This window comes from Tigriopus californicus, chromosome 12, assembly GCF_007210705.1.
Source record: "Tigriopus californicus strain San Diego chromosome 12, Tcal_SD_v2.1, whole genome shotgun sequence".
NCBI lineage: Eukaryota > Metazoa > Arthropoda > Copepoda > Harpacticoida > Harpacticidae > Tigriopus > Tigriopus californicus.
The window spans coordinates 11,076,790-11,103,818 of NC_081451.1; the positions used below are offsets into that span (position 1 = coordinate 11,076,790).

A 27,029-nucleotide genomic window follows, 5' to 3' on the forward strand; every position below is an offset into this window, starting at 1 on the left:
CCAGATCAATAACGCCTTTGTATTCCCTACAAATATTAGAGGGAAGCAAATTAAACAAAGAAGGAGGCCGAAAAAGAAGAGAGGTGGACTCCATTGTTCGAACTAGCCTGGATTCTCGAGGACTTGGAGGCTCTCTCTAAATGCACATACCATACAATAAACAAGTGGGGTTTTACAAAACGGGCAGGTTACACCTGCTTCTTTCATCACATATCCTAGTTTGGTTGGGATTGTCTTTTTGTAGGGTTTTTCTAACCGCCACAGGACATGTATTACCCAGTACCATGAAAACGAAAGAGAATAATTTGTCCATTTTTGACATTTAAATAAAACTATGAAGGCACCCAAGAAAAAGGGGCACTCAGCGATTATAACAAAAACTTTCAAAATTAACTTTCCTTTGGGGAATGCATTCTAGTCACGAATAGAAAAGCAATGCTAGTCAAAATATAAAGTCCGTTATCAAGTTCATCCCACTCCTTGTTGGTGATATGCGCCCAAAAGTACATGACACCAACCCGCCGGGTTTTGGTAATTAAACACATTCAAGGAAAATACTCGTAAACGCCATGCAACCCCGAGCTTATTTATTTTTTTGAAAGGAAAAAAAATATTCAAGAATAAAACATTGGGCTTTTATCTTAAGCTGAAATCCAGTCAATTGGAAATTCTTCAACTTCAATAGATATTGTACTGATTTTTCCCAAGTTGAACTTTGCTGACATGTCGTGCGGTATCCATTGAGCGTTGCTGTCCGTCATATCCCTCGAGAGAATCCTCGAGGCGTCTTACCTAGTGTCACCTTCATAATGTGGGATAACGAATACTTGCCCTTCAAGATAAAACATTTCACCATCATGCATAATGTTTCCTATAGTGTCGAAGGCTGCAAGACTCTCCCAAGACATGGTCTCCAAATCCATAAAGAACGCCTTATCGCTTAGTGCATAAGAGCCATCAAGAAATCCGCCCACCATCAGAAACCCCTCCCGAGTGTCTGGAAGCGTCACTCGGGTTCCTAATTGACAACAAATGCGATTAGGTGATGAATTCAAATCCGTCCAGGCATTGATGAGAAGTTGGAAAATCGTAACAAAATACGTAGTACTAGGGGATAATTTACCACCCGCCACAATTACTTTGGTTCCATTGTCCACAACTATAGCTGCAAAACTTCTGACAGGTTGCGGTAATGATGCCTTGTAATGCCATTGTTTGTCGCTCTCTTCATACACTTCAACCTTGTCCAATGGTGAGCATGTCTTATCATAAGAGTCACAACCTCCAATCAACAAAGGTTTGCCCTGAAGTAGCACCATTTTTCCAAAAAAGTGATTGCTCTGAGGAGAGGCAAATGGTTGCCATTCATCAAATCCTGCAAAGTAATTCGTTGATTGCACTCCTAAAGTTCCAAAGAAACTGTTGAAAAAACACACCGCATACCGGGCTCCCAAAACCAACATTGTTTGTCCCCACTGCAGCCTAAGATTCCTTTTTGGTATTCAATCGTCTGATCCATGAGAGCAATGTTGCTTGGGATAGATATGTCTGGTAGTTGCATGTTGGACAATGGGACTGCTTTTCCAATTTGAGGAAGTCCTAAATAAAGGCCTAGAATTAGAAAGATAAACCTCTTAAAAATAGTAGCTCCCTTGTCAGGTGGTTAACTAGTCAATAAAAAAGCCGAAAGAAAATCCTCGTTGGACATGGTATATTTCTATATGTAAGACATCGATTTTTCCGCGATTCCTAATTGTCCTATATTCATGACTAAGTCCGAAAAAAACTCAGAGAAGGGTAACTATTTCAATGTCAGGAGAAAGTCAAGTCAGCAAAATAATTCTGATCATTTAAGAAATAGTTAGAGACTCAGTTTTTGGGACAATTCATACACATGAAATGCCTAGAAATCATATTTCGTAAATGAGGAATTCAACAAACCAAGGAACAAATTTTTTGGTCGCTCTTTTGAAATTACAACTTGTTTTCCTTTCTTCGTGTGGGGAAAATAGTGTTTTAACTTCTTAGGTACAAGAGAATTAAAAGTTCAGTGCGACGCAACATTGGCAAAACAGACGTGGTTCACTGGTGTCTGGTTAACCTTGTCTGAATCGGATAAATCGTGTTTTATTTAGCTTCTAGAATGGTTTGAGTTCAGATCATAGTTCATCCAGGGTGACTTCAACCGAATCTTGTCAAAAATGGCTAGTTCGTACTGATGTGACCCAATCTGCTTGCCACCAAACTTCCAATCCGGTACTGCCAAGATTGGTCCCGGATTTTTTTTGGTTCAGAAAGTGCAACTAAATCTGACCCAAAAATACAATCAGGGACCAATCTTGGCAGTACTGGATTGGAAGTTTGGTCGCAAGCAGATTGGGTCACATCAGTACTAGTTCGGTAAAAGACGGGATCTTGCGAAAGAGGATTGACGATAGAATTTAAGACCGTCGTTTGTTATGGTTGTCGGTGCACCTTACATCAAGCATTAGGGTGCTCAGGAATGCCAAAAGCAGCTCTGCCTTACGCACCTCACGTATCAAAAACCATGGAATCTGCCAAAATGAAATGGGAGAGCATATTCATTGGGCCAATGTGATGAAGCAAAGGCCATAAATTGATCATTCACTTGAAATGAGTGACTTTCCTCTCCAACTTTGAGGAAAAATACAAATGGCAACTAAGACTATATCTCTTGGTTCTCACCTATCCCGAAAACCGGTGATGCAAGTGTTGAATAAATAAACCATCATTTTTAGCGATGGAAACTTTAAAAAACATTAATGAAAATGATGGCAGCCTTTTAAGACATTAGTTGCTGGGTTGGCGCAATTATAAATTGTAAAATGTTCAACATGAGTAGAGAAACGCGGTAAGCGGACTGTATATAGGTATACTACCTATCAATAATTAGTACTCCCCAGGAACCGTTTGTTTTATCACTTTATTGAGGGAGCTAACAATGGGCCACTATTCACATTTGAGATCTCTTTCACACCGTCTGGGGACGGCTGCCTTCCATGGCAGTATTGGCCGATCTGGGCTGAATTGGCTAATGATGGCTGGGTAAAGCAAACATTCGCCAACATTTGCGCAAAGACAATTCCGGAAAGCTCCCGATTCTAGTGGAATACCCACTTCTGGTAGACATGGCAACAGACACAATTGTTCCATCCATTCCTCCCCCATTCCACTTTTCCACTTGACGAGGGAGATCAATACTGAATCGTTCGGGTAGAGAGGTCCTGAGATGAGATTTGAGGACACACAGTTGAGATATATTGACCTGTTGGTCTGATGACGAAGTAAGAGGTTGGAGAGGACAGATTTTGGTGATTGGGCGTTTCATTATTCCCTCTGGTGTCCGAACGGTTACGGCCCCAACTATAGCGTCGTCACTTGGATGAATGTCAATCACGGTACCAATCTTCCATTTTGATCGGGATTCTGGGGCTCCAACGACCAACACTTCTGTTCCCAGTGGGATGTTTATCGTTTTGGTACTCCACTGGTTCCTCATAAGTAGAGTTGGAAGATACTCGGTGGTACATTGATTCCATATTCTATCAACCACACCCTGTACGTAAGAGAAAGAATCATATTGGATTGGACCCCGGTTTAATTTCAAGCTCCTTGAGCAGGTTCTTGGCACCAAGCATTATCACAATAGAGCAAGTTTCTCAGGGTGTTCAAGAAGTCTTGTGAGCTGAGTGATGGAACGATCTCAAGATGTACTGCTCGTGTATTCATACAACCAAACAAAACTCCCCAACGCTTTTCGATCTTGTTTCTAGAAACTGACACTTCCAATGGTCCAAACAAGTCCATAGACGTGCTGAGAAACGGAAGTTTGGGCGTCGCAAACCTTTCCAATGGTAGATCTCTTGGTGCGCGGAAGTGGCAGATATTCTTTGACAGAACTGGCACCCAAGACGAATCTGTTGAATGATGGCAAAGCCTTGGTTGACGCTTGGATGATGGGCTAGGTCGTGGTCTTGTTTTAAGATCAATGATGTCAGAGGATATCGTGGGCAGAGAATGGTTGGATGTCGTTGATCATATCCAACTTGGGCCTTGCTCATCCGTCCTCTTGCTCTGATGACATTCATGTCGTCAACAATAGGACTCAACTTGATCAACCAAGATCTTTTTCCAGGATGAAAGACTCCATTTTCCTCAAAATCTTCCGGAAACGACTTTTGTTGAGCTCTGCATATTAGGTTTTGGAGACAAACTGATTAGATTCTCCCTCCTGGAGAAAGGCTGTAATGACCTCTTTCAATGTGTTGATTTCTTCATCGATTTTTGTTGCATAGACCTCGGCCCTCTCGTCATTTATACGATACTTCTTACGTTGTTATTCAACTGTTGCCTCAATTTCAATATCCGGGGGCCAGTCTGTCCATCCTTTCAGGAGGAATCTTGGACCATGAATCCAATCGCCAGTAATGATTGGGGTTGACAATGATCGGGTGCTGAGATCAGCTGGGTTCAGTTTCTCTGGGACTTACCTCCACTCTCTGGCTAAGGTGAGACTATGGATTTCTCCGATCCTAAAGGCTACGAATGGCTTGAATGATTTATCTACACTTGAGATCCAACATCGAACCACACGACTGTCGAAAAGAACCGTTCATAGATCTTGAGACGCGACGTGCGATTTAAATGATCCCCCAATCGAGAAGCCAACAGTGTTAGCTTGAAGTTCGAGTTTTGGGATAGTTATGGGTTTCTTGGGACATACTCTGGTTTTGTCACAAATCAATCAAAGAGCCACCTCCCCCTTGGCTTTGAGCATCTAAGATATGACACTGCACAAAATCCATCCTCAGAGGTATCACAGAACACATGCAACTGTCTGAGGATATCATCACCTCCCAATGGCGAGATACATCTTGGCAACTTTACTTTTCCCAACTCGATCAGTTGACGACTCCAATTGTTCCACCACTGCTTTTGCTCAAGATCAACGGGATCGTCCCAATCCAGACCTTTGACAACAAGACCTTTCATCTGGATCTTGCCAGAGGCTGTCACTGGCGAAGTGAGCCCAAGTGGATTGTACAAGCCGGCAAGTCTGTTCAGTAGTCCACGGCGAGTGAAGGTTAAATACGTTTCTTCAACCTTAAGCCCAGCACATCGGTTTTTGTCTCCCAGATTAGACCAAGGACTTTGGTGAACGTTCCTTCTTCTAGTAAAGATCGCAAGGAGTCTGAAGCAGTTTCGCCAAGTTCCTCTGCCACCTTAGGATTATTTGTTGCCATCCTCTCAGATTGAAGTTCCCATGGAGTAAGACATCACGAACTTCACACGCAGTTTTCAGAGTTTCCACTGGATCATCATGACTGCGCATCATCATCATATCTGCGCATTGATAAGAGGTAGCAGATTTTACCACTTCACGGCAAGGTGTATCTTCCGCAGTTTGCAAAAGTGTGTGGATGGCCAGACACGGCGATAGTTTATATCCAAACACAACACCAGACATTTGGAACGTTTCAATTGGATCATCAACGTTGCTTCGCAATAAGAATCGGTGGTATCTTGCGTCGTCTTCTTGCATGAAAATACGGCTAAACATTACCTCAACATTCTCTGTCACTGCTGTTGAGCCTTTTCTGAATCGAACGAACACGTCCATGAAAACAATTTGCAACGGTGGTCCTGACATCAAACAATCATTAAGGCTCTTGCCATTGTACTGTCCATCACCACTCGTACGTCTTTCTTGTTTTTCGTCCAAACACCTTGATAAGGAAGGAAGGCTTGACAAGGATGGTCCAATTCTCGTGGATTCGAAAATTTCACATCGTATCCCTTTTCAATGGTCTTTCCCATTGACTCTCTGTAGGCCGTTGCAAAGATTGTGTCCCTGATAAACCAACGCTCCATTCCTGCTAATCTTTTTTCGACCAATTGCTTGTTGTTCTCTGGCCGAGATACTCCTGGTATCCAAGGTAAACTATCTTCATAGCCAGGCCTGTACGCGAGCTTTTTGGCATTTTCCTTGATCTTATTGAGTGCGTATTCATCTTGGAGACTCATCTTTGTCTCAGCTGGGACCCAATCCTCTGCTTCATACGACTCTGTTATATCTTTGATGTCATATCAATGGGATGCGCATGTCCCCACTTCAATAATCAGCATGTTGGATGCAGGAATAAACAATTCGATTTTGGATCTAGGCTCGAGATAATTTATTCAGTCCCGTCATCAAACATGACGCAGGTCTTGGAACCCCTTTAAGGGCCAGAACCCACCTACCTAGCACAACGCCTACTACCACGGTATTTGTGCGGAGAGCGGGATGGCGACGTCCACGAAGAGTACAGATGTTCTGGCCACGTTGAGGAAGTCAATCAGGGGTCACAAGGGCCATTTTACTTGAGAGAAAACATTGATCGAGGGACATGAATCATCAGGAGCCGAGACATGGTTACAGCACTTGAAGTCACAACTGCAGGGACGAATGTCCACTTGTACGACAACCTCAGTGAGTTGGACGGGGAAGCCAAGAGAGAAAAGGGCAAGGTAATGGATGACATGAGGAGTCAGTTGGACGACATAGGACGTCAGATCACGGATAGGTTCATCAATCAAGCCACCATGGGAGCCCATACAAACACATCGCAACCACAGTTCAAGCTGCAATTGGAATTGAGGCCACCATTCCTTTCAACGGATGCTACTATTACGAGGGGTCACACATGGATTTGACTGCCCTACCCCAACAGAAGACCATGTTCTTGTCAAGACTGGATTTGCCATTGCCTACATCGATGAGGCACGACTTCAATTGATGGGTGTTATGCAGCACTAGAAAAAGCATTTCTCGAGTTACATCCGCTATTCAGACGCAGGATGGAATGGTTTCAGGTGGAAAAGAAAAGAGGTCAAAGTGTGGATCAATTGTTCAAGGAGATGAGACGATTTGGTGATGAGGCTGAGTTAGCCATGATGACGATGGACAAGCTTACCATGTTTCAAATCATATTTTCAAAACTGAGCTATTCATTCGACTCTTGGAAATATCGGATCCGACTTTGGAATCGGTCAGGGCAGTTGCACGTTCATATGAGGCGGCTAGAGAAACACATTCCTCGACTGTCAAAGCTTCTACATATTGACTTGAAGAAGAGGATGAGACATCGGCAGATCTGTCAGGGATAAGACAAGGGCTTAAATGTGGCGAATGCGGACAGATTGGTCACACTCTCGAACATTGCTTAAGGAATGTAGTGTGCTACGGGTGTGGGAAAAAGGCCATATTGCACGATTTTGCAAAAAAAAAATAAAAGACGTTTAATACGAAGACGTAGCCCCGGGAGATCAAGCGGTCATACTTCCCCACACAGAGGAAAAAACTGGGGTCCTTCCTTTGCACGCATATCAGTGGTCTCCTTGATTAGGGATCCGCCCCTAATCAAGCTAGTGTGGGACTTTGAAGGGATAAAAGCATCCTTTGAGGCTATTGATGACACTGGGGCAGCCGTTAGTGTCATTCCCGCCCGACTTGTGCCACCTGGGACGCGTATTTCCCCGTCATGGATAAGACTGAAGACAGCAAATGGCTCGTTGTTGAGCAATGCTGCAGCAGTAATGTTCATCACAACACCCCCGCAAGGTTCCCCGGACACAAATACGAGCATTAGTTTTTCTGACCTTGATGGACGTCCTGTAATTACCTGGCACGATTTGTTGGCACTTGATTTGGTGCCGGTTGGGTTCCCATTGGTTGTGGACAAATCGGGGCATGATAGTGTCAATATATATGGACTTTTTGCAAGAGTTGATGTTGAGAATGGCGACAACTTATCCATCAATTGTTGTTATGCGGAAGAGGAGCTATGTGAAGAAGGAAGTGTGGGAATTTTTACCATTTGTGAAGATTTCCAGGATTGCTTGGAGAATTGTCTAGAAGATATCAAAAAAGATTATGAAGATGTTCTGTGTTCAACACTAGGAAATTCGGCTGGGACCATCAAAGGTTCTCCAATGAAAATCGAATTGGATGACCCAAAAGCCATCAAACCATGTCAAGTAACGACTGCGAGGCAGATACCATTCCACTTTCAAAAACCTGCTGCCGAGCTCATGGCTGAACTTTCTGTCGCAGCAATCATTGTTCCATGTGATAAGCCTACTGAGTGGACGTCGCCAGCCCACTTTGTTCGCAAGCCAGGGACTGATAAGGTCCGGCTGGTGACAGAATATTGGCAATTAAACAGAGTTGGTAAGAGACCAGTGCATCCATTTACGGCGGCCCCGGATCTTATGCGTCAAGTCTTACAATATTCAAGATACTTTGCCAAGCTCGATGCCATACACAGTTATTTTCAGGTGCCACTGGATGAGAGGAGTGCATACTTGACGGCATTTCTCTTGCCAGACTTGCTGTATTTCGTTACGCCCAAGGGCCTCAATTCAAGCAGTGACGTGTTCAATGCCAAGACAGACAATGAGAGTGGTTTTGGACCAATGTAGAGGGGCTGTTATTAAGTTATTGCTACAAAAACTTTGCATTGGAAAGGCGGTTAAATTCGCAGGGTTCATCGTTACAAGCAAAGGTAACGATGAGAGCAAAGCAGAGCAGAGCTTGGCAAACTCATTGTGGAGGAACACCTCATGTTTGAGCTTATTTCATCTTGGAAACACGAATCGGAGTTGCTTTTGAAATTGTTTGAGATTCCGGATCCCACCTTGGCTAAGGTCTTGAAAACGGTGAACTCGTTCAGAGTGGCTGGAGTAATAAGGGACCAGACCATGCCATATCACAATGTAGCAACTTTAGCTCTCGAGTGGAAGGGTTGTGGACGCCTGGGACATCATCCTTATCAGTGTTCTGTTCGAGAAATCACGTGCCACGAGCGTGGGAATCCGGGTCATCTCGCACGTTTGTGTCATCGGCGTCAAGATTGTGGCAGATCGTCCGATATGGGATCAAAAGAGCAATATACCAGTGCCAATAGGCAAGATTCTGTCATACGTGGGCGAAGCACTTCTGGGGATAGTGTTCAAGGCCGAGATCAATTTCAAGACGTAATACCACATCATCGTGATTGGGGTCGGTTCAGCAGTTCTCCTGATAAGGTGTCGGTGATAACGGAAGTCGTCGCAATGTGTTCTTGGGAGAGTTCAACCTTATTCCTTTGTTGTGATTTCGGCATTGGTGAGAAGTTAGATATGGATGCGTTTGCCGATACAGGGCCACACGCACTATTATTCTCACGTATCTGGTCATGTGGGGTTGCGTTCCTCGTCAACCAAGTTAATAGCAGCTAATGGGACACCCATAACCAATTATGGTTCTATCATGCTGGAGGTGGCTACATTGCGTGGGCGTGTGGCCAAGGTCTCAGCCATTGCATCATTGGATATTCGGGGACCCATGTTGGTGGGCTGGAAGGACCTTTTGGCCTTGATGTCGTACCAGCCTCATTTCCAGCAGTCTGCGATGTCCGTGAGGTCAGTGGTGAATGGTTTGGCTTGGTGGTGGGGATACTACTTGATTATGCTGATGTATTGGTCAAATCATTGGGATTGCTCCGGAACTATCAAGGGTCCGCAGATGAATATTGCGTTGGATGAGTCCATTGGTGTAAAACCATGCAAGGTGAATATGGCTCGACAAATTCCAAAACATTTGGAACCCAAAGTAGATGAGCTAATAAAGGAGCTTGTTTCAGTGGAAGTGATCATTCCATGCACCGAGCCCAAAGAGTGGACATGCCCTGCTCATTTTTGGAAAACTTGGTGGAAAGAAGGTCCGTCTCGTCACTGATTATAGATAGCTGCATAAGGCAATTAAACCACCAATACATCCATTTTACTCCGCCGACGATTTGATGAAGCAAGTGTTGCCGAGTTCTCGGTGGTTTGCCAAAATGGATGCAATCCATGGTTACTTCCAGGTTCTGTTGAATTACGAAAGCTCTCTTTTGACAGCCTTCATACTCCCATCGGGAAAATGGCGTTACACTGTGGCTCCTATGAGTTTGAATTTAAGTTCAGACGAATTCAACATACGTACTGATGCAGCAATCACGGGCTTACCATGGCTTATGTAAATTGTTGACGACATGTTGGTCCAGGCGCCAACCCGTGGTGAATTGTTTTTACGCCTACCCATTGTCTTTGATTGTTGCCATAAGGCAGGTATTCCCTTGTCCCTTGATAAATTAGCTTTTGGAAAACAATGAAACTTGCAGGATTCGTTGTAAGTCCTGATGGTGTTCGGCCCGATCCATCTAAGTTGTCATCAATTGGGGAATTCCCAACTCCTAAGAACATAAGTGAGTTGCGATCGTTCCTGGGTCTTGCCGATCAACTTGGATGTTTTTACCTGATCTGGCTCAGTCCACAGTCGCTATGAGGGAACTCCTTAAAAAAACAGAATGCCTTCGTCTGGCTAGAGGCTCATGATGTTGATTTCCAGCGGACTAAGGAAATTCTTTGGTCCTCTAAAGTGGTGGCACCCTTAAATCCCAATCTCAAGACCGAACTTTTACTAGATACCTCGAGTCTTCAATGCTTGGGATCTGCCCTAATCCAGAGGGATCGCATGGGTCGGCCTTGACTTGTACAGTGTGGTTCACAGTCTCTTTCTCCTACTCAGAAAAATGCGCAACCATTGAGTGGGAATGTTCTGCGGTGATGTGGGCTGTACAGAAGTGCGATTTCAACTTAAGTTGATTACGGGGATTTAAAGTCACTACGGATCATCGACCACTTCTCGGGGTGTTTGAGAAACCTTTGGCTGTGCTTGCCAACGATCAACTTTCCAGAGGATACGTAAAAGCTTGATAGCGTACACGTTTTCGTTAGAATGGTCGGCGGGGAAGGTCCACTGCATAGCTGATGCTCTCAGTCAAGCATCGTTTTTTCCCTCAGATTCAAGTTTGGATGTGGCTATTTGCTCGGCTATCGATATGGTAGACCCTTCGTTATCCCTCGTTTTGGATAACGTGGATAAAGAGTACAGAGAATTGCGGGATTGCGTCAAAAAGGGATCGTTACCATCTGATCTTAATTCATTTACATCAATGTTTAGCAATCTCTGGGTTGAGGGAGACATCAATTTGAACGGCTGTCGTCTCGTTGTTCCACGTCCTGCATGTTCAGCACTAATCTCTTGCATTCACAAATCCTATTCGGGAATATCGAAAATTTCTACATTGGCCCGTCAACCTTATGCATGGCCCGGGATGGCCAACGAGATCAAACTAGCGATTGCAGGGTGCCCTGCCTGTCTGGCGTTACTACCATCCCAATCCCTAGAACAAATTCAACAGGAGAGTGCGTCATATCCAATGGAAAAGGTTTCGGCGGACCTTGGACCTTTTTGAAGTGGAAGGAAACCATTTTCTCTTGCTAGTTGACCGTTTTAGCGGATATCTACTTTTGGTGCGACTGAAAAGTTTGAGCACGTCCGCCATTTGCGGATTTTTCTGTCGTGGTTATACGAGTTTGGTTCCCCTAAGAAGCTGAAGAGTGATAATGGCCCTCAATTTCGGTCTCAATTCGAAGAGCTTTACGAAAAACATTATATTCAACATGACACATCTTCACCTTACAACCCTAAGAGCAATGGTTTTGCCAAATCAGCCGTCAAATCCATGACGTACTTGCTAAAGAAATTCAATTTTAATGAATCCGATTTCCGCAAGGCTTTGTCTGCTTGGCAATCCACCCCTCGTTCTGATGGATTTAGTCTGGCTTACGGCTTTTTTGGCCGTCATCTTCGGGGAAATCTGCCTGATGTGCAATGATAGGTTGCAAAGAATGCGTGAGCGCCTTGCAATGTACTCACTTGATATGGAATGGTCCGCAGGAAAAGAGCATTGCATTGCTGATGCCTTGAGCAGGGCTCCTTTCTTCCCAGCCGTCCGAGAGTTAGACGTGCCTATTTGCGCAATTAACGCTTCTGATCCGGCCCTGAGACTTCGGGAACTGGTTGAAAAGGACAAGGCCCTGCCGGATTCGTTATCCAGCTTCCGAGGTATTGTTTCTTATTTACGAGATGAGGAGGGCTTGCTTCTTTCTGGTGACCGAATGATTGTTCCACGCCCCGCCCGTGGGCAAGTGGTCGAAATTTTACACGCTTCTCACTCGGGCGTCACAAAAACGAGCGAGATGGCCCGACAACTCTATGTTTGGCCGGGTCTCACTATTGATGTCAAGATGCAGATTTCCGGGTGTTCCAGATANGGCTGGTTGTTCCACGCCCCGCCCGTGGGCAAGTGGTCGAAATTTTACACGCTTCTCACTCGGGCCTCACAAAAACGAGCGAGATGGCCCGACAACTCTATGTTTGGCCGGGTCTCACTATTGATGTCAAGATGCAGATTTCCGGGTGTTCCAGATATGTGGCTGTTCTCCCGTCTGAGCCAGCCGAACCCTTATTACCCGCTATTCAGGTGGCTGAACACATCATGCATCACGTGTTGTACGATTTTTTGGGTTAGAGGGATGCTCATATCTGATCATGGTTGATGCATATAGCGGTTATCCTTGGGTTGCCAGGATGCGACAAACTTCATCCTCAGCGGTTTGTGAACGCCTCCTGTCTTGGTTTTTGGACTTTGGCTTCCCATCTTTTATCAAGACTGATGGGGGACCACAGTTTCGTATGGCCTTTGAAGAATTCTGTGTTACTTTTGGAATTAGGTGAACCACGAGTTTGCTTTATCACGCTCAGAAGAATGGACTGGCCGAGGCAGCCGTGAAATCGGTTAAGTACCTTTTAAAGAAAATGGAGATTGATGATCCGGCCTTTCGATTGACCCTGCTAGCCTGGAGAAACACCCCTGGAGCTGATGGTTTCAGTCCGGCGGCGGGTTTTTTGGTCGTCACTTGCGACTTGGAACCATGCCAGACGCCCATCCCTTGGTCGTGTCTCGGTCAGCTTTCCATCAAGCTCGTCGACAATTGATAACATTAAATAGTCCCCATTTGAGCGGCAAATCATTGCCACCTCTCCAGGTTGGAACTTGCGTTCACATTCAGAATCCCTTGACCAAAGACTGGACGGACTGTTCAATTTAACATTTCAAAGTAATTCATAGTTCCATTTTTCGGGTCTGTTTTGTTTATCATTTTGGGCTGTTTGGGTCCCCTTCTTATCATTTCAATTCATCTAATGTGGTGTTAGAAATCACATTTCTTGCTTTTGTTTTCTCCCCTCTTTGGTTCGAATTGTCCCATCCATACGGGGTTGCTTGCGTGTTTTTATGTATCTTTCGACTTCCTCATTTTTTTTTTGAAAGGGGGGGGGAATTCATACCGACCGGTTCCTTTTTTCATTTGTTTTTTTTTGGGGGGGGGAGGAGGTAATATTATATCTTTGATGTCATCTTGTTGGGATGCTCATGTCCCCTCTTCAATAATCAGCATGTTGGCTGGAGGAATACAATTCGATTTTGGATCTAGGCTCGAGAGCACTTATTCACTCCCGTCATCGAACAGACTCTGCAGCAAAGAATCGATCGAGGTGCTGATCCAAAAGGAGATTGGAGTCTTGAACAAAGTTTGAGTGTAAACACTGACTCACTGAAGCTAGTTCGTTGATTGGGCCCCTACAAACCCATCCAAGGTGAGTGAAAATGCAGATAGCTCTCGTTTTTGACCTCTTCTTTTTTCTAACGGTTGGATCAACTGTCCAGAGTCCAATCCAATAACAGATGCACTGGTCGGTCGTTTTCACTCAGAGACAGGTCCTCAAGGTGTTTTCCCACGCAAGAGCGGCCAATTAATCCCTTTGAGACCCTTACAAGTGGCAGGAAGTGACTTGATTCAGGATCAAACGTCTCACTTGTTTTTGGATTGCCAACTTGCATTGTGGCAGTTTACGAACCTAAGGTGCTCGTCGACGTCGTTCCATGGATCGTTGATCGCGCGCCCGATGTCCCTGCCACCACAAAACCGAGCTTCTTGAGGATGTTCTCACAGATGAATGTCGTGTCTGATCCCTTGTCCACTAACGCCTTGACGATCAATGTTCCTTTAGGACCTGAACTCTTGATTGGGACTTTTCAGTGCTCGTATTTTTTTATTTCTTTTATTTTGCGGACTTCCTTACTGCTACCGGGATTGGAATCTCAGCACTTCAAGACGAGAAGATTATTATTTATTTTACCAGACTTTTATCTATATACATTATTTGATCGACCAACGAATTAGAATTGGCTAATCTGGCTAATCCTTAAATATAAGGCTGATCCGGAATTTTAGTCAAAAACTTGTCCAAGTCTGACTTAAATCCTGCTACTGGATCAACGCCTACATAAGCCCTGCGAATATTTGAGGACAGCAAATTGAACAGTGAAGGAACCCGAGAAAGAAGAGAGTTCGACTTCATTGTTTTAACTAGCCTGGATTATCGAGGGCTTGAAGGTGCTCTCGAAACGCAAGTTAAGCGTCTACGGTCACTACAATTGACCCTAAATCCTGGGTTGGGACAAAGCTTATGAATGCTTTTGAAAACGTACAGTACTATTAGATACCTTTCGTACCTTTTTGAATACTGTACAATCCCAACCTTTCTTAACTCTCCCAGTACGAGAGCTCTCTCATATCCTCAATATTCCTGGTAAAACATCTTTGGACCTGCTTGAGTTTTTGCAAACCTGCTGAACTCATTGGAGCCCAAATGGGAGAGGCATATTCAAGATGAGGCTGAACAGTCGACTTGTACACAGTTAGCATCGTGATACTATCTTTGGACTTAAACGTGTGATATATCCAATCACATGTTTGAAAAGCTTTACCAACTTGCAACTGGATATGCTCATCGAACTTTCCATTATCTTGGAGGACTACACCTAAATCCTTCATGGATGAGACCTGCTCAATGTCCTTACCTTCATCATCTAACAGTCAGATGTAGCTTAAAGGTCTCTATATCTGAGACTTGGACCAACCCAGACATAGGTGCCAAAGAACTGCAATTATTTGGGTATGCACTCATTGATTGAAATGACTGAAAAGAAACGCAATCGGGAAGAGGGGGCGGCCTCATCATCTACACCAAAGACAACCTAACGATTGAGGCAAAGTCCATCCATACAAACTTTAACCAAGTCGTAGCTGTCTCTAAGGTGAACCCTCAGCACCGAGCGACCATTCATCTACAACAATTGAGATTTCTTGTCCAGCGCTGGTGAAGCAGAAGACGAAAGTGAGAGACGACACCAATTGTGAGCAACAACAACCATATGTGACAATACTAAATTGGCTGAGGACCAGACAGGAAACGTTGAAAACCAGTGGAAGTGGTTAAATGATTTCATGATCAAGGCATATGAGCATAGTCCATTGAGGACAAGACGTGGCCCAAGAAAACCCAGATGGATTAATGACGAACTGCGAAGATTCGTCTAAAAAAAGAAGAGGCTTTATCCAGCAATGAAGTTCTACCCATCCGACAAAATAAGTCAGTACCAACCATTACAAAAAAGAGTGAAAGCAGCTATACGCAACAAAAGATGAAAAATATGCACGAGGGACTGTTATTTTGGGCGGAAGAGACAAACAAGGATCAAGTGAAATGAGAGCTAGACACAGGATGCTCGCCAAAATGGTCGTGAAAGGAATGGAACCATTATAAATGGTGGAAAGGCCTGAATTCAAGGAATTCATTCGCGTGTTGGACCCTCATTACATCCTTCCTTCAAGCAAGACGTTGAGGGATTCTCTACAGAGACGCGTAAAGTACCGGATCGGATTTCAGCTGTGCGAGCTAACCAGGCTGCGCCACAATCACGTAACTTAGGGTGGCGAACAATTTTGTTAATGAAGATTTGGAAGCACTGATTGAGCTAAAATCATGGCAGTTCTTGCCGCGATTGTGGCGACATGCCCGTGCTTTGGATAATTGAACTGAATTCAGAGGGATGTTTTCTCTTTAGATGTCTCCTCAGCGTAGAAGAGCTTCGATCTTTTTGAGCCTTTCCACACTTTTCACGTTTTTTTTCCTTTGCAAGGTTTGCAAAAAAAGCACATCGCCTTCCATGGTGAAATAATCCCACAGACAAAGCCCCACCTTAGGTGGAACCGTGGATTGACCATACAAATGCTCATTCAAAGTTGCGCCACTCGCTGAAGTTAAGCTCTGGGTACTTATAACTTTGACTGTCTACAACAGGATTAGGGCACAGCAGCTGCGTGGTGACCAGTAAAATTAACAATTGGAGAACCAAACCATGACCATAAAATTTCGATTGATTATGATCTGTACATTCTAATTCCTACCATGCACTTAGTCTATTGAAGTCAAGGTTATACTGAATTATATTTTTTTAATCTGTACAAACCATCAGAGGAAGTAAAAATGGTTGTGAAAGTGGTCCTTGAACCAAACCATCACCATAAAATTCGGATTGATTATGATCTGTACATTCTAATTCCTGCCATGCACTTAGTCTGTTGAAGTTAAGGTTACACTGAATTACATTTTCTTTAACTGTACAAACCATCAGAGGCAGTAAAAATGGTTGTGAAAGTGTTCTTTGTAATCATCTCATTTTTTTGAGCAATCATAAACTGAATGCTTTCATGTTTGAACACACTATAGTTACTCTTTGGAGTGATTATATTCATGACAGTTTCTTGATATAATGCCAATTATGTTTCGAGTGATTATATTCATGACAATTTCTTGATATAATTCCAACTATGTTTCTTAAATTTGGCATTCTATGTAATTATAATGTTCCGGAGTATAGATGGCTTAGACCCGATGACGATGACAGAACTGAAGAAGGAGCTGAAAAAGGGATCGATCGTTTCAGTCGCCGGGTCTGATATTCCAAGTCAAAATGTTGTCGAGTTTCGAGCTGGGTTCCAGCCCATTACATCTCTACTTTCAAGTCGGACCTGGATAATTTTTTAGATAGCATTCCAGATCAACCCTACATTCAAGGACTAGCTCGGTGTGCCAACTCAAATTCGTTGGTAGACAAAACATCATATAAATATTGAAAGGTAATAAATAGATACTAAAACCTTTTATTTTAATAGTACAGGTGACCATATTCCCTGTAGAGGTTAGAAACGCGTGTGAAAAACCAAGCCAAAGAACTAAGTCTTGGCTTTTGAGCAACACCTTTTTAACTGTAGTGGGTGCCACCGTGAGGGGCAATTTTTGGTTCCACCATCAAATGCCAACTAGGTATTTTTTTACGTCTATGGCAATTTAGGTTTAGTTGCAACTTTTCCCTTGTTTGGTAATTTTTAGGGTACCAATCTCAGTTATCTTGTGACATCACATTTTAATCTTAACGTTCTTGCCGTTTTATTTGTTCATTTTTATATGTATTTTGTACATGAATATTCGCTCCAGTTGTACTTCAGGTTTAAGTACTTCAGTTGTACTTTTTACCTTTTGATCCGGCCAATATTACCAATAAAGCTTTTCAAAATTTTCTCCTATATATCATTTTTCAAACTGTTTATAGTGACATTTATAATTTCTGTTTAAATAATTTCTGTTTATGATTGCCACTTTTGCGGCAATTCTTCTCTCTCAAGAGTGTCACAATAACTGGAAAAAAATGAGTAACGTCCTTGTGCTTGAGGTTCAAATGGCCTGCCACCTCTGCCTTTTTCGTTACTTGTTTGATTGTTTATGTTGCATGAAGAATTCCTCTTTTGATAAAATCATAAATTGGTTTGGGAGCTTGATGAGTCAATTCGTAGAAATTCAGATTTAATCATTCGTAGCGCATGTAACAAGGTTCAGTGGGCGAATGGAAAAGGTAACAATCTAAACACTCAAAAAGAGCCATGTTGGTAAAAATCAATTCAATTCCAGATTTTGTTTAACATTGAAATATCGAACTTGCAGACAAAATTACACAACAGAGAGAATAATCGGAGGTTTACAGGCCTTCGTAGTAAAATAGAAAATGTGAAATAGCTCTTTGAAAATTACTTAACGTTTAGCCTTTTGGTCATCATACAGTGGAAATAAGCTTATATTTGATTTATAGCGTTTTGCCACCAAAAACGGTTGCCATGCTATCAAAGTGAAGAAGCAATGACGAAATTGAATCAGATCAGTGACTGTAGGGTGAATGAAATTAGCATACTATGTAGGCTTTTTCCTCAAACAACGCAATCGTTTTTGAACATTTGTTGGCAATTCTTTGACCGACTGTCCTCATTAAATGTCTGGCAATTATATTTGATATGATCTTTTCACCCATCTACTGCTCTACAGTTGTAAGTTTAGTTCTGCAAATAGCAAGGAAGATCGGTATGGTTTTTTTGCTCACTCCAACAATTGTCAAAAATGCAAGCAACCAATTTACGTTTTCCTCAATTTTCTTTGTTCCACATGACAAATACGCGTAATTGGTTAAATTGGCCACCATGACCATTGTGATTCTTCTTTTCTGATCATAATGATAAGTGTGGACGAAAAAGGGGACCCAACTTTTGTTTTCCAACACGTTATTTTGGAGAAATCAAGCTTCTTTTTTGATATCGAATTCGGAACAGTTCCCATCGCATGTTTGTACTTGCCTCTTTTTGAAGGTTTGGCGTTGAATGCTTGGACTTTCAACCTTTTTATGTCTATTTCGTTGATGGACATATTTACGCACACAATGGCATTTGAGATGGCGACAAGATCACAAGTCTCCGTTTCTTCATTTTTTAGGTATCCGCGGCAATCATTATCTTCTTCAATGGCACACAGTGAAGCGCAACCAATTTCTCCAAGGTCAAGGTTACTAAAGAGTCGAAATGAATCACATTTACAAAAAATTGACAAGTCAGCAATTATTAGGGCCCGTCAAACTTGCTTGCTACAAATTTTGAAAACAAACATGCAAGTCCTAGATTTTTCTGCAGATTTATTATATCTACCAGCTTTGCGATTTAATCAGCATTATTTGACATTTTTCTGCACTTTATTGAGTAGTTCCAGCCATTTCAGCTCAATAAGTTCATTTGTCCAATTCATGGTCATTTTCTATTCATGATATTTTTGATAAGTTTTGTTCAACTTTGGGGAAGAGATTGTGGGATTGAATTTTTCTGATTTTTCACCAAAAGGTTTTTGATCCAAAGTACGTGAGAGTAAAAAAGGTTAATAAACAGGGCAGCCAAAACTTGCATGCAAATATGCTTTTAGTGACAGCAAATTTTCATAAAAAATCACGCAAATTTGCAAAAAAATTACAAATAAACTTAAAACAAAAAGTTGACGCATACTCGTTTTGGAGGGTTGTAAAGGCGATCTTTTGCCTTCCAAATCAAGCAATAGTAAATGAAAAGAAGAATTCTGTCACAATGACTCTCGGCACCTTTATTTGAACCCACTATACCTGGGCACAGTGGTAAAAATACCCTTTTAAGTTGAGATGGAAATACACAGACACATCTTGGCATTTTTCTAGCGCGGAAAACCAAAAAGAAAAAACTTTGGGCTTTTGCATTGTTGTATTCTGGCCCACATTAAAAACTTACATGCCTAAAACCATTTTAGAAATTTGAATTTTCAAAAACATGTTCTCCATTAAGGAGAAGCAAAAGCACCTGGACGATCTTGACAAGCTGCATGAGATGAGCCTGGCCGAAGCCGCCACAAATTTGGGAGTCAAACACGCTTCCCTTGGAAAGTTCTTGGTTTGTTTCAAGCTTCAAAGTCAGCATGAAATTCTGTGACAAATTAGCTACGTACTTGGCACGTAAGAATATTGCCCTCGCATTTTCTTTCATTTTTCTCGATTTTTTTGCCTGCGTTTTATTTGGGCCGCCAAACTACGCCAAATCATAGCTTGAAAATATGTCTTCTGTCATCAGTTTTATCTTTGGAGCTGCGCAATCGGAGCATCGGATATAAGAGCACATAGAATATTAGGGCAGAAATAAAAACCCTTAGAGCTGCTCTTAAATCCGAATTTTACTGTATAACCTATGAAGCCGTTACTTAGTAACCAGGAATTTAATGGTCCAAAAGTCATTGTTTTAACCTACAAAATTCCCTGTTTATACGTAAAGCTAACCTTGTCATGCCTATTCGTGGTTGTCTTGCAAATAAGCTTTTGACACACGTATGAAATAAACCTCTTTCTAAGCTAAAGGTGTCGAAATGATCTGCCTTTGATAAAAAAAATGCGTTGTAGTGACGTCATGATATTAAATCCTTACATTGTTCCCATCTTCAAGGCATCTAAAGTTTTACTTAATTAATAACTAGTGTGGTTAAACCTAAAACATGCCAGGTAAAGTGGCGAGATTGAAGATTTCATCAATGAGTATGAATGGATTATATCACTAGTGTTCTCAGGCATTTAGGACCACTCGGAATATATCTGTATTGCACCTGAGGCACCTGCATTCTCATGCTTATCCGTCAATCTTAGTGAACGTGCTTACAATTTACGTGTGACTGTTATTGCCTTAATTGAACGTGGACATTACAAAGGCAAATTTTGTGCGTGGGCTAATTGATGGTGTATTTTCAAGATAAAAAATTATCATGATTTTTATTTTTTTTACTGTACACACACATATGTCTTGAATGGATTCAAAGCACAAATATATTTACTAACTCCCTCAAAAGTGAATCTGATCAGTAATCAAGTTTGAATTTGCTGATCGATGACACCCGTGTATTGAAGGTTAGTCTGGAATGTTTTAGAGGAAGTTATCCAGGTCCTCTTTGAATTTGGGAGAGTTTTTTTTCAACGTAGATGACCTGAAGGGAGGAGGGCAGTTTGTTGTAGAGTCTTGGGCCTCTCTCAAGAAATGAGTGGCGCATGATTGATTTAGCAGCCGCATTCTTGTTGTAGTTCCAATGAGGTTGGATAGATGTAAGGCGTGCATTGTCTCGATGGACGAAATTAATGTCCGTGCTATAGGACAGCTCATGAATGCATTTAAAAGTATTTAATATTATGGCCTTTCCGTTCGTGTCTCCTTTGCACACTGTACAGGTGTAGACGCTGAACTATATCCCAGGAGGAGAGTTTAGGCATTCCATTGATTTGCCGAGTGAAGAGCCGGAGAATATTCTCCAGTTTGTTCAACTCGCCAACTAGACATGGACTCCAAATCAATGAGGCATAATCGAGATGGAGTTGCACGATGGATTTGTAGATGGTAACCATAGCTAACCTATCCCTGGTCTTGAAGGTGCGTAAGGCCCAGCCTGCCATCTGAGAAGCTTTAAGTACCTTCTCGCTGAGATAAATATTGAATATTCCATCTTCCTGAAGAGTAACAACAAGGTCTTTGATGGATGCAAGAGAAATGTTCAATCTCAGCTCCCTCATTATTTAAGTAATGTGAACAGAAAGCCGATGAGCCGTATGACTTGATCTGGAATTTGGATCCATTTAGTTTCATGTTGCTCTCGTCGACCTATTCGTATAAATTATTAAGGTCTTCTTGGAGAAGGGAACAATCTTGGCCATTTTTACCAACGATGAGCTTAGGGTCGTCAGCATAAGACGAGATCGTGCATTCTTCACCTGGCCAGGTAAGTGTGAGATGTATAGGATAAAAGGTATTGGCCCGAGTATCGTGCCCTGCGGTATGCCTGAAAGGATCTTAAATGGGTCACTGTAGATAAGGCCCACTTTGACCCTTTGTTTCTTATTTGCAAGGAACGATTTGATCCATCTGAAGAGACTCTTGGGGATATTCAGGTTATCAAACCTTTGGAAAAGTAAGCCATGGTCCACCTTATCGAAGGCCTTTGCAAAGTCCAGGAAGATGACGTCTACCATATCATGGCTTGTCATTACTGCTCGCACATATTCCAAGTGTTCGATGAGTTGAGTAGTTGTGCTCATTTTAGACAAGAAACCGTTTTGATGACTTGAATTTGACCGCTTAGGAGTAGATGGTCCAATAGGAACTCTTTAACCACTTTTTCAGACACTTTGGCTAGATTTGATGTCAATGAGATGGGACGGTAATATTTTGCCGTCGCCAATCTGATTCACATAAGTGGGAGTCCAACGTGAACAAAACAGACAGAGAATACCAGAAGATATCAACAACTTCAGTTGGCCCGATAGTTTTGGTAGAACTAATCCAAACTGAATACATTTCTCTATAAATATTATCATAGGTAAAGAATTCAACAACACATAGGTTTCCTTACATTTCTGCTCTCCCTAACAAGAATTTATTTAGTTTTCTTTAGGATGCTTGTTGAATAGCTTATCTCTTTCAGTTTCATAATAGTTATGAATAGATAATGGCAGGAATGCTTTCCTTGAGATGTTGCATATGTACCATAGTGAACTATCCCAATTACAACAATTCAACGAATTATCTAAAGATACAACCATTTCGTTTTGAAATGCCTAATTAATGGATTGTTTTTACTTTTATGCCATTGTCTTCTATTTTGTCAATATTGGCATAACTGTGTGTGCAATGCCTTTTAAATTATTGTGTTATTAACAGTTACCTTCCTGGTGGCGCCATAATTTTTACTTTGCAGTAAGACAAATACGAGGAACTATTCCTTTACGAATATTTAAACATTTCTGAGCATAATTCTGAGGCACACATGCATAAATTACGTCGTTGACTAAATGCAATTAAGAAACTTACAATTAGCTTCTATTGGTCGTAGTTTTCATTTTACGGTGCAGAGACCAGTTCTTAAAGCAACTCAGTTAATCTTGGATTGAGAAAAGATCTTACTTGTATAGTATGGCAGATTGCTTCTCAATCTAAGATTTACCTCTTGCTTAAAAATTGGGCTCTTCTTTGTCATTTGACCTGTCGCCTGACGATAGACCTTTCATTTAGAGACATAGGCAAAATTAATTTTTGCCTTACTATATCTTAATTATAGATTATCGGGCCATGTGAATGTCCATTAGATGACGAAGAAGATCATTAGCAATAGAGAGCCCGTTCACAAGGGAGTGGAACAATTATCATTGTTCTTCACGACAGAATTAGTTTCTGGTCACAAATTCATTGCCTAGCAGAACAGAGGGAGTGGAACAATTATCCATGTTCTTCACAACATAATTGATTTTAGCCACAAATTGATTGCCTAGCAGAACGGAGGGAGTGGAACAATTATCCATGTTCATCACAACATGGATAATTTCAGGCCAAGAAATTGATTGCCTGGCAGAACGGCGGGTATAATCAATCTCAATAAGGTCGCTTGTTTGCAACGTCACACGGCCCAAAAAACGGGAAGAGACCCGGTAAATTGCTAAGTACATTGCTCTTGCTTTGCCTTGAACACAAATTCTTTTCCGGACATTATGTGACACGGGTCATTAATTATGAGTAAGATTTTGATTGAATTAGCCTAAAGCAACACAAGAGCATTTTAATTCAATAAAGAGGAATGGTCAGGTGACGCATTTGAATAGTCAATCAACAAATTTTGTTGATATATTTTCATACACAACATTACGTACACATACACATATTTACATACACAATTTTATCATTTTACGAGTTAACATGACCAAGAGTCGCAATAAAAGATTAATTATAACTATCATTAGATTTTGCGCCATGACGAAGTGTTAGGTTCGCAAATGCTTTGGATGGCCATTCAGATGCATCAAATTGTGCTCACTTGTTAAGAACAGCAAGGCAAGAATCTATTCAAATCCAAAACTTAAGGAAAGCCATAAAAATAAGCATCTAGAGACAAATTAAAAAAAGTCAGATGGTGGTGCTGTGCTTTCTACTTTAACACAGAATATGTTAAGTACAGTTTTTGAAAGAAATTTCATTTTTAGTCCTTTTGGGCATAGTCTAAATTCTGTTTTAGCTTTTCACAGACAAAGACCCTTGATGAGATTCCACAATGAAAGAGGGGTCTGAATGAACGAGTACTGAATGATGTCCCCACTACGTACATTAAACGCTAGTATACTGTTATGCAATTTGAAATTATTTTTGCTGAGATTTGCCAACTATTTTTGTCCTGTGGCAATTTTATTGCCCTACCATAAGTTTGGCAACTGAGGGCGGCTTTACACTAGGATGGAAAACAGAGATTATATCCGGTTTGAGGAATGAAGCAGGGCTAGTACTAGGGCGAGTTAGGGCGGCTTTTTCCTAGGATGGAAAACTGAGATTGAATCCGGTTTGAGAGTTGAAGTAGGTCTAAAGGTCTAGTGCTGGGGCGAGTCCAGTAAAGGACTCGAGTCTTTCACTGTTCTCAAGTAGAGCAAAACGACTCGTACACCAAAAAATCACCCCAGAACTAGTCCTTTTCCATCCTCAAACCGGATTCAATCTTGATTTTCCATCCTAGTGTGAAGCCGCACTTATTGTTGCATGAGCCTTTTTGTTCGACTTAAGTGCAATGAAAGACTAGAGTCCCTTCCTGGACTGAAGTCTTTTGCCGAACTCGCCCCAACATTAGTCCTTCTTCAATCCTCAAACCGGATTCAATCTCGGTTTTCCATCGTAATGTAAAGCTGCCCAAAGTCTGACAGTTTTACCTCCGCCAAGTACTTTTAAGAGGGTCTCTATATGATTACTTGATATAACTTACGAAACTGTTTTAATAGCACTCCATGAACAAATACACTCCTCATCTAACAATGAATAACTTGATTGGAAACTTATGGTAGCAATGCTCAAACCAAACAATCCACACAAGAGGAAAAATGTGACTTGCATCGTCCTTCTCCTGTGCTTGAACTTCAACTGAGTACATTCCCTCATATTGCATTGTACTCTCAAATGAATAATTAATGAATTGTTTAGCTCGAGGGAGGATATATTTCAAAACGCAAGTCTATAAAGTATCGCAAAATGAAAAAAGACAATCACGTAAGCTTTGAAAAACTTGTGACTTGTCACAAAAGCAAGTACGTACTTCAACATTAGCTTTAAAGCAACGATTTTTTTGTCGTAGGTGCATTTTCTACGAATTGTGAGACAAAGAAAGTGCGTGCCTCAATATGCCAAAAATGTATGGGCGTATTTTAAATATAAAACTAGGAACCTCGTCATCGGGCTGGCCAGGTTAGTGTCCAACAGTGTTGGGAACGGGACCTTTCAAGAGGTGATGTCCGGACACAAGTTGTCCATCCAAGGACTGTCTAACACCCTATTGTCCTTGGTCCGACATGCCTTCGGAATTTTGGCGGTCACTCACCTTTGTTCGGCTCCCGGCCAAATGCCATCAACGACGGGAGCTGACAAAGGATCTGTTAAATCTGGTCCATCTTGTTACGTGCAATAACTAAGATTTTCATCACCTACCTCTACCAAACTATTTATGTACTTTCTATGATTACCCTCTTCAATTTTCACGCGCACTGGACCAATTCTAGTCACCTTACTGTGATACCATATCCAAGTGTGCTGTCATCCATTTTGACCATTTCTTTCCGTTATCTTTTCATTGATGTATATGCATAATATTTTTACACTCACTTAAATATATTTTACAAACTGACCTAACCGAGAGTCGCAATAAAGGTTATTTTTATTAATAAAAAGTCGTAAAAACCGAAATGTGTTACTATATATTAACTGGATTGAATCCAAACGACAAGAGCTAATGAGAACACTACTGAAGGAAACAAGGTTTTCGTCCCCAAATTTGATAACGCTCAAAGTTTCTCAACAGGAGCAAGACGGGGATGGGTAATCAAGTGACCTTGGAAAAGTTGTCTTTTAAGTTGAAAGAATTTTTCCTGATTAAGAGGAATATTGTGAAAAATGCGTAGGAGTGTGAAAAGTCAAAAAAGGTTGTAGCCTTGCAAAAGAAGTTGCTACAATAGGAAAGAACGGTCATTTTTGCTCCTTTTGGCCTCTTTGCTGCATTTTATCAGCAAGAAAATTTACGACTGCCTTTTCTAGGTTATCCATTGACTTATCTTAAAAAGGTAATAGCTTGGGAATACAACAAATTAGTTTCACATAAATAAGGCGAAAAGAGTAAGAAAGTTTTTGCCAGGCTTTAACTTTTTCAAAGGTGTATTAAGAGGGCAAAAATACTGACATTGACATTTTCTTATCTGAAAGGTTTGGGCAGTGGCAAATATTGCTGTTAGAAAATATTGTCAATTCTTTTATTAGAAACTAAGGCAAAAAGATTAAAATAAATGTAAAACGCCAATGAATAAATACAATCTGAAGAAATATTGGGAAAGAATATCCGTCCCCTATTTGGTTGAATGCACGATTTAATAATAATTTGTGAATGATACCCATTGCATATTGATTGAGCCCCCACTTTCTCTTGCTTGTCCAACCCCAAGGATAGTTTGTTTACCCCAAGCTCTTTGCATGTGATTTGTGGAGAATTTAACATGATCAATAGCGTTTCCATTAAACATTTTTTTTTTTTTGATATCGTGAAAATTAGTGGGGCTGATGTTGTAAAACATTGAGATAAAACGTCCGATGTGTGATTAGACAGCCAAGTTGGATGTCGGACATTTCATAGTGGATGTTATAAAGTGATACACGGGATAAATCCTGGTTTATTCGTATTCTTGCTCTTCAACCTCAGCCTGCGGCAGGCGTTCCTGATGAATTCATTCATACCATTCATACGCAATTCACGGTGTCCATATCCATTAATTTAGAAAAATGGACAAGGGGAGCAAAATAGTATCTCGTATTGAATTCAGCAAGACCGGGCCTGTTGTAAGTTAGTAAGCGGGGATTGTTTCACTGTTCATTTTTGGGCTTAATTCATGTTTGAAAAGTTACTATTTTTAAATGGAAGACAGACTTCCTCAAGCTGTCGCTTTACAGCTTATTTTTCAGACCCGCCATTTGAAAATTCCTCCAAGATATACTTTTAAGTGGCAAATGAAATAAGTTGACGTGGGTTGTTTGATAGGCATGTTCGGTATGTTGCCTTGAAATGTAGCCTAATCCGTGATATTTTCATCACCATGGGTTGGACGTGATTTATTCTTTACATCATTTCTGTATCAGTCAAAATTGTGAGTGCTCGTTTTTTGACCTCAATGTACCCAAAGCGGCATAATTGGGCGACCTTGGAGATCGAGGAACAACAATCAACTAGTTATCTCTCCCTAATGGCTAGTTTTACA

The 27,029-nt window shown here is 41.5% G+C and overlaps 1 protein-coding gene across 1 annotated transcript; it reads right to left on the bottom strand.

Annotated features, from left to right (window-relative positions):
• Positions 1-583: 583 nt before the first annotated feature.
• Positions 584-24,653, bottom strand: LOC131891952 (influenza virus NS1A-binding protein homolog). The gene is made up of 4 exons (XM_059241657.1): positions 24,503-24,653; positions 18,523-18,731; positions 1,444-1,611; positions 584-1,375 (listed from the first exon to the last, which is right to left on the bottom strand). The coding sequence occupies exons 1-4, from the start codon at positions 24,628-24,630 to the stop codon at positions 789-791; spliced, it is 1,092 nt and encodes a 363-aa protein (XP_059097640.1). The 5' UTR covers positions 24,631-24,653; the 3' UTR covers positions 584-788.
• Between the last annotated feature and the right edge of the window lie 2,376 nt (positions 24,654-27,029).

Bases quoted from the DNA above. Each gene is read 5' to 3' on its own strand.
- LOC131891952 (XM_059241657.1), bottom strand. From the start codon at position 24,630: ATGCAAGTCACATTTTTCCTCTTGTGTGGATTGTTTGGTTTGAGCATT. The intron at 1,612-18,522 runs GCAAGTACAAAC...TTCTAATTCTAG, and splicing joins CGCCAAACCTTCAAAAAGAG to GCCTTTATTTAGGACTTCCT. The intron at 1,376-1,443 runs GTATGCGGTGTG...ATTACTTTGCAG, and splicing joins ATGTTGGTTTTGGGAGCCCG to GATTTGATGAATGGCAACCA.